The 13,117-nt window shown below is 36.4% G+C and overlaps 1 protein-coding gene and 1 non-coding gene across 10 annotated transcripts in view; both read left to right on the top strand.

Moving 5' to 3' along the window:
* CSPP1 (centrosome and spindle pole associated protein 1) overlaps positions 1–13,117 on the top strand; it is a 174,468-nt gene that overhangs the window by 86,206 nt on the left and 75,145 nt on the right. For 7 of the 9 annotated variants that reach the window (XM_070392407.1, XM_070392409.1, XM_070392408.1 and 4 more), the window contains 4 exons: positions 6,591–6,694; positions 7,027–7,050; positions 11,238–11,318; positions 12,452–12,550. In XM_070392407.1, coding sequence (XP_070248508.1) covers positions 6,591–6,694; positions 7,027–7,050; positions 11,238–11,318; positions 12,452–12,550 — 308 coding nt within the window. The remainder of the gene's footprint in view (positions 1–6,590; positions 6,695–7,026; positions 7,051–11,237; positions 11,319–12,451; positions 12,551–13,117) is intronic. The other 2 variants (XM_070392414.1, XM_070392412.1) reach the window with 1 other exon arrangement.
* On the top strand, positions 793–925 carry LOC138993618 (small nucleolar RNA SNORA31). The gene has a single exon (XR_011468329.1). It is a non-coding gene; the product is annotated as a small nucleolar RNA SNORA31 (small nucleolar RNA).

The raw sequence follows: 13,117 nt of genomic DNA, 5'->3' as shown, positions 1-13,117 counted from the left end.
TTTTATTGATTTTTTACAGAGAGGAAGGGAGAGGGATAGAGAGTTAGAAACATCAATGAGAGAGAAACATCGACCAGCTGCCTACTGCACACCCCCCACTGGGGATGTGCCCCCAACCAAGGTACATGCCCTTGACTGGAATCGAACCCGGGACCCTTCAGTCCGCAGGCCGACACTCTAGCCACTGAGCCAAACCGGTCAGGGCCCTTCTGATTCTTAATCATCGCATTGTGGGTGCAGGCCTGCCCATTCCGCATTTCTGCCTTCCACCTGTCTCATTGTGGCTTCTGTGAATTATGTTTAGCTAGTTTTCAGGTAGTTCTCAAAGGTGATAGTTTGGTTCTATAATTTAGTTTGAATTTTGACTACTGTTGTGGGAGGAGGTGAACACAGTGTTTACCTACTTTGCTATCTTGACCATCCTAGTGCGGTAATCACTTAGGAATTTACAAGGGCTTTAGGAGCCCTGTGTCAGGAATGGGGTCAAAGACAAATATTAGAACAAGAAATGCTCCCAGTGTTCTTATCACTTAGGAAATTAGAAGGGTTTTAGGTGCTCTGTGCCAGAACTGGGGGTAGAGACCAATCTATATATTTTCTATTAACCTATCAGCTTCCCCATCCTGTCCTTGAGTCTTGTTAAAGCAGCATTTTGTATAAAAATTCATAACTAGACTGTCTTCTTTTTCTATATAGGGTAGCATATATCCTATTTTGCATTTGAAGGTAGTACTTTTGTGATTAATAGTATAGGGACACGGCCATGACCTCTGGAGAATAAGAAGCAACCTAATGCATCTATTGACAAACCTGGAGCAGTTACTGTCTGCTGCAAAGGTTTCCAGTACAGATGCAAGAAAAAAGTGTCCTTGCCCTTTCTGTCTGTCTGATTGTGGCAGACAAGATTGAATGGGGGAATACAGGAGGAAAAATGGTAACAGAGGAATGAAACATGGAGAGAGAATTTTGGCAACTCAGAAATAATGTTGTAAACAACATTGTGGTCTTTTTCCCCAAAAAAGAATCTGAAATTTGAGTTAAAAAAAATCAGTCTAGTCTGGTGTAAAACTGTTAATAATCCACCTCATCCCTGAGTGAAAGGAAAATTAATTATGTACCAAACTGATTGGTACTTGGAGTGATTATGGAAGGTGTCAAATAGCACTGTGTTATATTGAAATGATTAGCCTCCTTGTTTCTGGTCTAGATTCTGTGCCTTTGGGCAAGCACTTACGCTTCTTAACAGAGCTTGCCTATTAGACAAGCCTGTCTGTAAGGCTGATGTCTGGAACTTAGCTAGTAAACGGTTTTCTATACTGATACAAAACTTTCCCTAGCTGGTAAGAGTAGTTCATTGTCCCTAAACTGTTTGTATAAGCCATGTGATTTATGCAGAAATGGCTGCTTTCCTTTTGGGGAGTCTGGTAGTGCTAGTCAAGAGGGTGGTTAATGACCATCTCACAATAGACGCTTAGGGCACTAAGTCTGTAATGAGCTTCCCTGGAAGGCAGCACTTCACATGGGTGGTCACAACTTGTTGGAGGAATTAAGAATGTCCTAGATGATTCTACAGCGAAGAACTCTTGGAAGTTTGCATTTAGTTTCCTCTGGGCTTTGCCCCATGTACCTTTTCCTTGGTTAATTTTGCTTTGGACCCTTTCACTGTAATAAACTGGAAATGTGAGTATAATGACTTCTGCATACTCTGAGTCTTTCTTGTGAATGAATCCCCAAACCTGGGGGTGGTTTTTGAGGACTCCCAACACTCTCCTTTTCAGTCTTTCCTGGTTCCTTTTTAGCGCTCTCACCTCTAAACTTTGGGTACTCCAGAATTTGTTTTCAGTGTCTGCAGTCCCTAGGCGTTTTTTTCACTGTTTCTGGGCAGTATTTCTCACTTTTATATCAGAATGCCATTGTTCAGCATTTCAGGCTCCAAAATGCACTGGATTTATTTTGTCTGTCATGCTGTGAAGTCATTTTGGAAATTTTCAAAAAGATTACAGATTACTAAAATAAGATCAGAGATTTTACTCTATTACTAGAAATTATTTGACATGATTTTAAAAAATTCATTTTAAATACAGTTAAGTTCAAGGAAATTTGGAAAGAATTATAAAGAAGAAAAAATTACACTGTAATTTAAAAATAACATCAGAGCTTGGCTGGTGTGCTCAGTGGTTGAGCATCAAACTATGAACCAGGAGGTTATGATTTAGCATCAAACTATGAACTGAGGTCGTGGTTTGATTCCTGGTTATTGCACATGCCCGGGTTGTCGGATGCTCCCCAGTAGGGGGCGTGCAGGAGGCAGCTGATCAGTGATTCTCTCATTGTTGATGTTTCTATCTCTCCCTCTCCCTTCCTCTCTGAAATCAATAAAAATATATTAAAAAATATCAGAAAGCATGCAATAGCAGAATTTTACATTGCAGAAAAGTTCTAGAGTTTAGACTAAGCTAAAAAATGTGGAGACTTTTGAAAGCAGACAAAAGGAAATAGTTGATTTTGTTTACTAATTTTTAGTTGCACTTTTTAATTACCTTTTTTTTTAGCTTATGTAATCTTAGGTCTCTCTCTCTCTCTCTTTTTTGTTAATCCTCATCTGAGGATATTATTTCCATTGTTTTTAGAGGGTGGAAGTGAGGGAGGGAGGGCAGGAGAGAGAGGGAGAGAGAGAAACATTGATGTGAGTTATACATTGACTGGTTGCTTTCCGCAAGCACCCTGACCGGGGATGGGGAGCAAACCTGAAATCCAGTTATGTGCCCTTGACTGGAAATGGAACTCGAGATTATTTGGTGTGAGGGCCGACACTAATCACTGAGCAGCACTGGCCAGGGCAGTTTCTCTTATTATAAACTAAATCCCAGACATTCTACCTCTTTTGTTCAATTTGTACAAGTGGGTAATTTGTAATATTTTTTTAAAAAAAAATATATTGATTTTTTACAGAGAGGAAGGGAGAGAGACAGAGAGTTAGAAGCATCGATGAGAGAGATCGATCAGCTGCCTCCTGCACTGCCCCCACTGGGGATGTGCCCGCAACCAAGGTACATGCCCCTGACCAGAATCGAACTCGGGACCCCCCAGTCTGCAGGCCGACGCTCTATCCACTGAGCCAAACCGGTTTGGCTGTAATACTATCTTTATACTTGAAGTTTGAGTACAGTGTTCTATTCAGTTGATATATTCATATCTCTGATATGTCATCTGCTGAGGGAAAGGCCTGTTATTATTCATACGTAATGCTTTCTCATGGTAATATAATAATGAAAAGAGGAAACTAAGTGTTCATGGTAATTGTTTTATAAAGTGTTTATTATGAGTGCTATCTTGAAGGTATATTGATTTTTAAAAAGATTATATACTTTAGTTTTAAATATTATATATAACTCGCAAATACTGTAGAAACCAAATACTTGTAATTGGTGTAGTTTTGAAGCATAATGTTAACTATCGTAGAGTCATTTCTGTTGTACTTGGTGAAGTGACATCACTTCACATTACTCTAAGATGACACTAAGGCCTCACTTGCCACCAGAACCACCAGAAGACAGCTGCTCTGAATAAGTAAGTCTCACCATGTTTTTAGCTCATTAAGTCCACTGAGATGCCATTGTTAATGCATAGCTTTAGGTGAATATTTAAATTGTTCTATATAATTCTTAATTTTATTTCTATGACCTACCTTTAATGCCATGAAATGATAGTGCTAGATGACAAAAATAAGAATTAAAAAGTTAGTAATTTCTGTTGACTAAATGTTAAATTAATAAAATTTTAAATAATTCAGAAGACATATATTACTTTTTAAAAGACAATTATTATATTATTTGCATCAATGGTAAAAAGCAAATACTCCTGATAAATAAAAGTAAACAGTATGAACAGTATTTTACAAATGAAAATGAATCACTTTTTTTTCTATCACATAAGTCACCAAGCAAAATTGAAAAACAGCTCAGGAGGGGTGGCTCAGTGGTTGAGCATCGACCCATTGATTCCAAGTGCCTGGGTTGCAGGCTTGATTCCCAGTAGGGGGCATATAGGAGGCAGCTGATCAGTGTTTCTCTCTCATCAATGTCATTTCTCTCTATCCCTCTCCCTTCCTAAAATCAGTAAAAACATTTTAAAAAATCGAAAAACAGTAGTAAAAGCCACCTTAAACACATGACTTTTCAGAAAGCTGTACTTTACTTGTTCCCTGAGAGGAAAGCTCAGCATGTTGGGAGGCATCATTCTTGCTGCCTGTTGTCTTTCTCTCTTTGACACAATAGAGCATCCTTTGTGACTACGTAACTACAGATGGGTAACTCTGGTTACCAGTAATTATGCTTCCTCTGTGCAATCAGATGAAAAGCAAAAAGGAAATATTAAGAATAGTGTGTCCTTCCTTTCTCTTTCCTTATACTGAGACATTCATTTATTCATTCACACCTTAATTCAGTGGACATTTCTGGGGTACAAGTTGTGTGCCAGTTGTTATAAAATTGAATAAAGCATGGACTTGGCTTTAATGGATTTAAAAAATATATTTTTATTGATTTCAGAGGAAGGGAGAGGGAGAGATAGAAACTCAATGATGAGAGAGAACCATCGATTGGCCACCTCCCACCGTGGACCAAGCCCACAACCGGGGCGTGCGCTCCTGATTGGAATCAAACCCAGGAGGACCCTTCAGTCCGTAGGCTGACTCCCCACCCACTGAGCCAAACCAGCCAATTTATGGTTTAGTTTCTTTTGTGCTATTCCATTCTTACTGTAAGAATTCAAACTTTCTCTCTCTAGGCTTAAATTCTGTATCTTTAAAAATAAGGTTTAGATTCCTTTGTGAGGAAGAATGCCTTTCGAAGATGAGTTAAAATTCCAGGCATATGGAATGCTTTAGATTCTTTTGGAAAGAGACCTGGGAGCCTGAGTGCGAGGTGTCCTAAGGAATCTATACCTTCATTCATCAGGAGTTAAATAGGCCAGAAGTGTTTATAAAGAGAATGCCACAGTGTTTATAGTGGAAAGTGGAATTTAGTATCGCAGAAAAATCAAGAGATACTCATTTATATTTATACTACTTTGACCTGTTTTTCCCTGAAATAGCTCAGTGATGTAATAAAGCAGTGATATGACACTTTCATGATAAGTTCCCATCATTTAGCTGCATTGTGAAGAATAAGGCACTCAAATGGTGATCATCAGTTCATACAGCAATCATTTACTTCATCTATATTGGTTGTCGCTGATTCTAAGGAAACTTTATTTTTTTAGAAATGATAATATTTTTATCCTGTAGTATTACGTAATAGGACTAAAAAAGGTAGGGGGCTTTAAAAATCAAATCCTTATCTGATATCTGTACGTCTTGACATAGTGTTTTAGTATTTAAAATATTTAAAAAGTATTTAATGTGATAACAGCTTTATTGAGGCATTATTGACATAGCATAAAGTTTACCCTTTAAATTGTATAGTTTAGTGGCTTTTATTGTATTTATAAGTTGTGCAGCCATTAATATTGTCATTACCCAAAATGTAATTTTATTTTTGAACTCTATGAAAATAAAAACCCTTTTCAAAATTGAAATTTTTCTTTAAAAATTATCCTTTTACTGAGTTTTGGTTTGGGATGATGGAAATTTTTTTTTTTTAAATATATTTTATTGGTTTTTTACAGAGAGGAAGGGAGAGAGATAGAGAGTTAGAAACATCGATGAGAGAGAAACATCGATTAGCTGCCTCCTGCACATCTCCTATTGGGGATATGCCCGCAACCAAGGTACATGCCCTTTACCGGAATCGAACCTGGGACCTTTCAGTCTGCAGGCCGACGCTCTATCCACTGAGCCAAACCGGTTTCGGCTGATGGAAAATTTTTGATAGTGGTGATGGTTGCACATTTTGAATGGACTTAATGGCACTGAATTGTTAAAATGGTAAATTTTATAATATATATATTTTTGCACAACAAAAATTAATATCCATTTATGTGTAATCAGAACTGGTAGCTAAACTTTAAAAGTTTTGGAAATTTCAGTCTGAGCAACACATGGACCTAATTTTTCTCAAACATGTCATAGCAAGGATATTCTTATAGGTTAACAATCTTGTTATTAATTTTCAAGTTGAAAACAGATTAGCATGTTGTAAGTATTTTTATAGAAATTTCAATGGAATTAACTGAAGAAGTAAAGCTTTTCTTTGCTTTAATTTTTTTGTCCTTGAAAAATCAATGCCAAACAATGCAAAACCATTATATAAAGGGGGAATTAGTAAATATAACACACATGCACACATGATAACATATAGTAGTTGTTTATAGATGCATAAAAAGTTTCTGGAAGGAGTCAGAAGAAACAGTAATGTTCTGGGCAGGAAAGCTGGGTGGCTGGGGTTCATGGGTAGGAGTGATATTTTCCAACATACGGATTATTACCTATTAAAACATTTTAAATAAAAATTTTATTATCCTGATCCTAGTCTCAGAATCAGCATGACTATGTTTCTTCCTATACTGTGCTTTGTTACAGGAGATTGTATTGAAATTAAGATTGGTTTGAAAATAAGCTACATTACTTTAAGAAGTTGTTTTCTTTCTAGGACTTGATTATGGATTGAGTTTACCACTTGGGGAAGACTATGAACGGAAGAAACATAAACTAAAAGAAGAATTGCGGCAAGATTACAGACGCTATCTTACTCAGGTAAAGAATTCTGTTAAGTCATTGAACCTGCAACTCCAGCATGTGCAGTTAACAGGAATTGAACCAGTGACCTCTTGGTTCATGGATCGACACTCAACTAGTGAGCCACACTGGCCAAACTTTAAGTTTTAAAATCCAATTTGCTTTTTAGGTTATAAGGTTATTTTAAACAACCATGATGTTTGTAATCATCCTAAGATAGTCTTAGTTTTTTAACTACTTTATAACTGTTGTTCCAGATTTATAAATGCTCTCTTATTTATTCTGATTTGCACATGGAGAGAAAGGACTTTGAATACATTTCATCAATGGTTTGTTTCCCTTGACTTTAGGGTATTACAGAAGCAAAGAGAAAGGTAGGGTTGCCTGCGGAATGTTCTCCTTTAGATTTTTTTTTTTTAGATCTAGTAGCTTGCAATCATTGGCATCTATGATGTTGCTGCTCTCTCATGGGAAAAATAGCTTCATTTGTGGTTTTGAGACTTTTGAATGGCACCATTTTATAATTTTGCTTTTAGCAAGATGACATTATAATTTTCCATTAATTCAGTTAAGCATTATTTTTGATTTCTGCTTTGCATTTGTTTTTGTTGTTTTCTTATGCATCCTTCAGAAATATTCTGTATCTATAAGTTCATTTGTTTTCATCATACTAGTTTTGTTCTTCAAATTATGTTATAATCACATAAAGATTAATAAAATAGGATATTCAAGATACTCTAAAATGTTTTTGAACTGTGTATTGTCAAGATTTGGATGACTAGATATTTTTGCATCCAAACATGTAGATTGCATTTGTAAATGTATATTGGAAAACAAAGACAAACAGTCTTATAGATCTATTTTTAAAAATAATCTCTTACATCCATTTATCATTCAACCAACACTTTTTAAACACTTACCATGAAGATGAATCAGGTATGAATCCTGTCTTCAATGGGTTTAGAATCTAGCTGTAGAGATAATATTCATACAAAAGTGGTAACTCTAAATGAGAAGGATAGTATGATTAGGAAAGGCCTCTGTTATTTTGTAAGGCATGATAAGATAGAATTTGGATGTTCTAGAGGGCAATCCAAGGAGGAGGGGAAGCTTTTCAGATAGAGAGTTTAGAGTAAAGGAGGGCTTGAGGCGTAGACTTTAGCTTTATTTGAATGAGGCATATTAGGTTTACCAGCCTGGCTGAGTTAGATTCTTTTTGAGAGTAGTAAGAAGTAATCATGTAGCTAGAGAGGTTAGGTTCTGGTTAGAAGGCAGTAAATTTTTAAAAAATATATTTTATTGATTTTTTACAGAGAGGAAGGGAGAGGGATAGAGAGTTAGAAACATTGATCAGCTGCCTCCTGCACATCCTACTGGGGATGTGCCTGCAACCAAGGTACATGCTCTTGACCGGAATCGAACCCGGGAGCCCTTGGGTCTGCAGGCCGACGCTCTATCCACTGAGCCAAACCGATCAGGGCAGAAGGCAGTAAATTTTTAACTTGGTGTATAATAGGCAGTGGTGATATATTGTACCTGCTTAAGCAGCCTATGAGGAGCTTTGTAACTGTTTTAGGACAGTTGTGCATGTTAGAGACTCTTATTATTGTCCTAAGTTAATACCACAGATTTTTAACTGCTCTCCTTCCATTAATTCTTAGACCATTCTCCATGCTGCTTTCCGGAATGATCCTGCCTTTTACCGATTTAAATACTTTAGTGTCTTTTCACTCACTGTCTTCAGGATAAAAATTTGTATCCTGTAGGATGGCATGTGAGATCCTTCACGATCCAGCCTGCCTCCCGGGCCTTGCACCTCATTATCCTCCGCAAACCCCCTTTACTGGGTGGGGTTTCCTCTGATCGCTATCATTTTCACTTGTGGATTTTATATTATTTCATAAATACATGATTTTAAACAAAGACAAATTATGGTGGGAGGCATAAGAAGAAATTGCCTTTAGTAAAGGGAAAGAGATCAAGGAGTACAAATGTTTAAATTCAAAGGACTGTGAAGTTTTTGAAGTTGGATCATCAAGAATGCAGTTGTGGTAGAGGAACAGTAGTTCCTTAACATGAAAAATACAGTTTTGGTTGATATCTGAGAAAGTGAGAGTAGAAAGGAAGGCAAAGGAAAAAGGAAATGACATAGATATGGGGATGTGGCTGCAGTGGCTTCCTTGACCCTTGGATTATGTACACTTTTCCAAGTCCCATTCTTTCTGTATTTCTTGTGGCTTTGGGAAGCCAGGCTTGTAGACAGCATGAATCTTTAACAAAAATCAAATCTTTAAACATTGTTAAAGAGAACCATTAAACAGTTACTATCTCTACCATCTTCTTTCCTGTTTTTAGAATAAAAGACACTTAATCATCTGACAATGCAGGAAGGACAACATATTCTCAGAAGAACAGTTGTTAAATTGAATCAGTAAATTTATAATCTTAATCCAGGCCTCTCTCCTGAACCTCAGATTTTTGTATTTGGCTGCCTGTTTGGCATTTTCAGTTGAAATCTAATGAGTATCTTATGTTGAACATGTCTAAAAGGGAATTCCAGATTTCTGTTTTTCCCAATCCTATTTCCTAGAAACTTGGGCTACCTGTAGGCAGTTCGTTTTATATGTTTATTTTGTCTTAGCACTTAATCACCTTCTAATGTACATTATATCTATTCTTTTTTGTCAGTTTCCCCTGTTGAATGTAAGCTTTAGGAAGGCAGGGTGTCTGTTCTCTTCACTGATGAGTCTCAAATGTATCAAACAGTTTTGAACATAGTAGACACTCAGTATTTATTGAATGAGGAGTGAGTGGTTAAAATTCTGTTTTTTTTTGCAATACTCGTATTGGCCTTATTGTTTGTTTTTTTCATTATATTAAATTTCACATATCATCCCAGACCTGGATTGGGAGTGGGGAATTGCTCTGTGAAGGAGTAAGGTGCTTTATCTCTCTTTTCCCAGGATTGGAACAGGAGTGTGTTCTATTGTACATGTATAACTCTATAAATGATTATGTTTATTGTTTGCCTTGATATATAGGGGGTTGAATAATGTGACTCATGAGTCAGATTATTTCCCTTGACAAATAAATTTATTTATTTATTTATTTATTTTTTTAAAATATATTTTTATTGATTTTTTACAGAGAGGAAGGGAGAGAGATAGAGAGCTAGAAACATCGATGAGAGAGAAACATCGATCAGCTGCCTCCTGCACATCTCCTATTGGGGATGTGCCCGCAACCCAGGTACATGCCCCTGACCGGAATCGAACCCGGGACCTTTCAGTCCGCAGGCCGACGCTCTATCCACTGAGCCAAACCGGTTTCGGCGACAAATAAATTTAGAGTTCTACCAACTTTCAGATTAGCTTTTGTAGCACATATTAAATTATTAATAATTTTAGATTTAATGAAGCTTATTAATATTTTAGTCTTATTAGTCTGTTCCCATCATATTTTGAATACAACTCTATTGTAGTAGTTAGTACATTGTATTGTAGTTTTTTGTTTACGTGTTTGTTTACCCAACTGAATTGTAAACCTCTTGATTATAGGGAACATACGCTTATTTTTGTCTCCCAACCACCTAAAAAAAGTAACTGAAAAATATTACATGATCAATAATTGCTTGTTTAATGAATAAATCAGAGGCATGGAGCTGGACAGGTTAATAACTATTGATTATTTAATCCTCATAACCTACTCATATAGATGACTCCCCTGTTTTACAGACAAAGAAACTGAGGCAGAGTGGTTAAAAAAGTCCAGATTATATATTACTAAGCAGCAGTTTCAGCAAATTGGGGATTGTATAAATTTTTTACTAGTCTCCTGTGTTTGCTTTATGGTATTCAAAGAGATATTACATTTTTTATCTTCCTTGATCCCAAATACCAGCATGGGTAGTTAGAGCAGAAACCATTCTCATTTGATAGAAGAAGAAAGTATAAGTCAGGGAGGTAAAGTGATTTGCTTAGTGTAGCACAACGGAAAAGTGTTGGGGCTACTTCTAGAACCTAGCACTTTTGACTCCTAGTCTAATGCTCTACTACACTGCATTACCTAAATGTTTACTGAACAAAAATGGAAGGACACATAAAGAAACAGTCTTCATAGTTTATATCTTTTGACATTTTAGTAGATAGCCACTCATAATTGCAGGAAAAATAACATTATTGCAGCATGCATAGGATATTTGTGAGGAAGTGTAATTTTCCTTAACAAAAGAATAGTAGGGCATCGAGAGTGAAGAGGAATGTGAATTAAGAAACAGTTTCTTTTTTTCTCATGCTTTATAAAATCACTCTGAATCAATAGCTATATATGTAAAGCAAAGGAAAATTAAGATTTGACTCCTCTTCAAGGAGTTGTCGATTGGAAGAAAATTCTCTTTTTCCTAAGTATGATTTCTATAGATTTGAAGTTTCTGTCTTCATCTCCATTTCATTCTTTTGCTCTGCATAATGTAATAGCTTAGAATATCTAACTTAAAGACACATTTATGAAATCTTTTATAAAGGCAACTAGATAATATATTTTTTTATGTGTATATGCACAGAAAAATTTTCTATCCACGCGTGAAACAGATCCATCTACTCTGGGAGTTTCTCTTCCGATTGGTGACAGGTTATCTGCCAAGGTAGGTGGATGGTAGGTGGTGGGTAGCAGTTTTATGAGGGATGAAAATCATGAAAAAACATTCTGGATTTAAATGCAAACAGATTCCATCATTTTCTGTACTTGAATATATGTATTTTTCCAAAAGTCTGAAGAGTCTTTAGTTATGCTGTTTAAAAAAATTTTTTTGAACATTACATTTATAACTATGTAATGTGACATATTTCTTTAATATGTTGACCAATTGAATATTCATAATTTACATTTTCCAGCATTGGTTCCTGAGCTGTAAAGTCTATGCTCTGTAACACAGTGAAATGAATGGATGGCAGAATATACTGAGCTTTTATGTAGGGTCAGGGTGTGGGGCGATTTAAATGTCAATTTCAGTCACGCCATAAATACATGTACATACTCTTTAGACTCGCAGCGGTTCTCAACCTGTGGGTCGCGAACTATGAAAATACATCCTGCATATCAGATATTTACATTACGATTCATAACAGTAGCAAAATTACAGTTATGAAGTAGCAACGAAAATAATTTTATGGTTGGGGGTCACCACAACATGAGGAACTGTATTAAAGGATTGCGGCATTAGGAAGGTTGAGAACCACTGCTAGAAGTTTCAACGGAACATTTACATTATAATATTTTGTTGTCTATGATAATTTAACTTTTCTATATTTAAAATGTTTAGCAGCAGGCCTTTTGGGAGGGGGTGGGATTTGGAGCAGGAGATAGCCCAGGAAAGGAAAGAAGGAAAGTAATGTGGTTGGATCTCCTTGGGAACATGCTAATGACAGACTTCCTGGCAAACACATTGTGCATTTACTAGTGGGAAAGATTTATTTATGATAATTTTGACATAGTGCACCTGGATTATCTAGGATTGCTGTTGATAAACCTAGAGTCCATGGATTCATGGGGCATGGCTTAAGCATGTTGTAATGCGTAGGTATTTTAACATGATAAAAAGGGGAGCTGCACTAATGGTCTGTAACCTCCTGCTTCTCCTGTGCCTTGCAACTACTGTCCTTGAAATTAGTAAAACTTAATTCTGGGCAAGATCACTGATTTGTGTGTCTGATTTAACATTAAGGTACTTTTTTTCTGAAGCAGAAGTTAACATTGCCTTTTGGTGTCTATTTTAAGGAAAGGTTGAAACTTGAACGCAACAAAGAATACAATCAATTTCTCAAGGGTAAGGAAGAATCCACTGAAAAGTTCAGACAAGTAGAAAAGAGTACTGAGGTAGGTGTTGCTTTTAAAGTAAATCTTTAAAAGCATTAAAGCTACAGATAAATATTTTGCACTTACTTGAAATATTTTTATGTTAGACATTTCACTTTTTTTTCTTTTATTGTCTAAAGTTTTACATATGTCTCCTTTTTCCCCAATTGACCCCCACCCCCCCAGCCATTCCCACCTCGGGCAAGCCCCCGGTGTCACCTGGTTTGTTGATGTAATGTTAAAAAAGCCAGATCGAACCAAAACATTTGCTAATGGTTTTATCTCATAAAACTGACTTAACCTACTTTTAGGTGAATAACTTAACCTACTTTTAAATTTCATTAATTTTAGAGTTTTGGTTGTATGTGATTTTTGTGTATTTATTTTTAAAATATGTTTTTGTTGATTTTTTTTGAGAGATGGAGAAAGGAAGGTAGAAGGAGAGAGAGAAACATCAATGTGAGAGAGAAACATTGATCAGCTGCCTCTTGCATGCTCCGTACTCTGGGGAACGAGCCCATAATCTGGGCATGTGCCCTGACCGGGAATCAAACCGGTGACCTTTTGGTGCATGGGACACGTTTTTTT

This window comes from Myotis yumanensis, unplaced genomic scaffold, assembly GCF_028538775.1.
Source record: "Myotis yumanensis isolate MYYU_CA2020_CCGP unplaced genomic scaffold, mMyoYum1.0.hap1 SCAF_15, whole genome shotgun sequence".
Classification (NCBI taxonomy): domain Eukaryota; kingdom Metazoa; phylum Chordata; class Mammalia; order Chiroptera; family Vespertilionidae; genus Myotis; species Myotis yumanensis.
The sequence above is the reverse complement of the archived record's forward strand: the minus strand, read 5'-3'. Positions and strand labels throughout refer to the sequence as shown.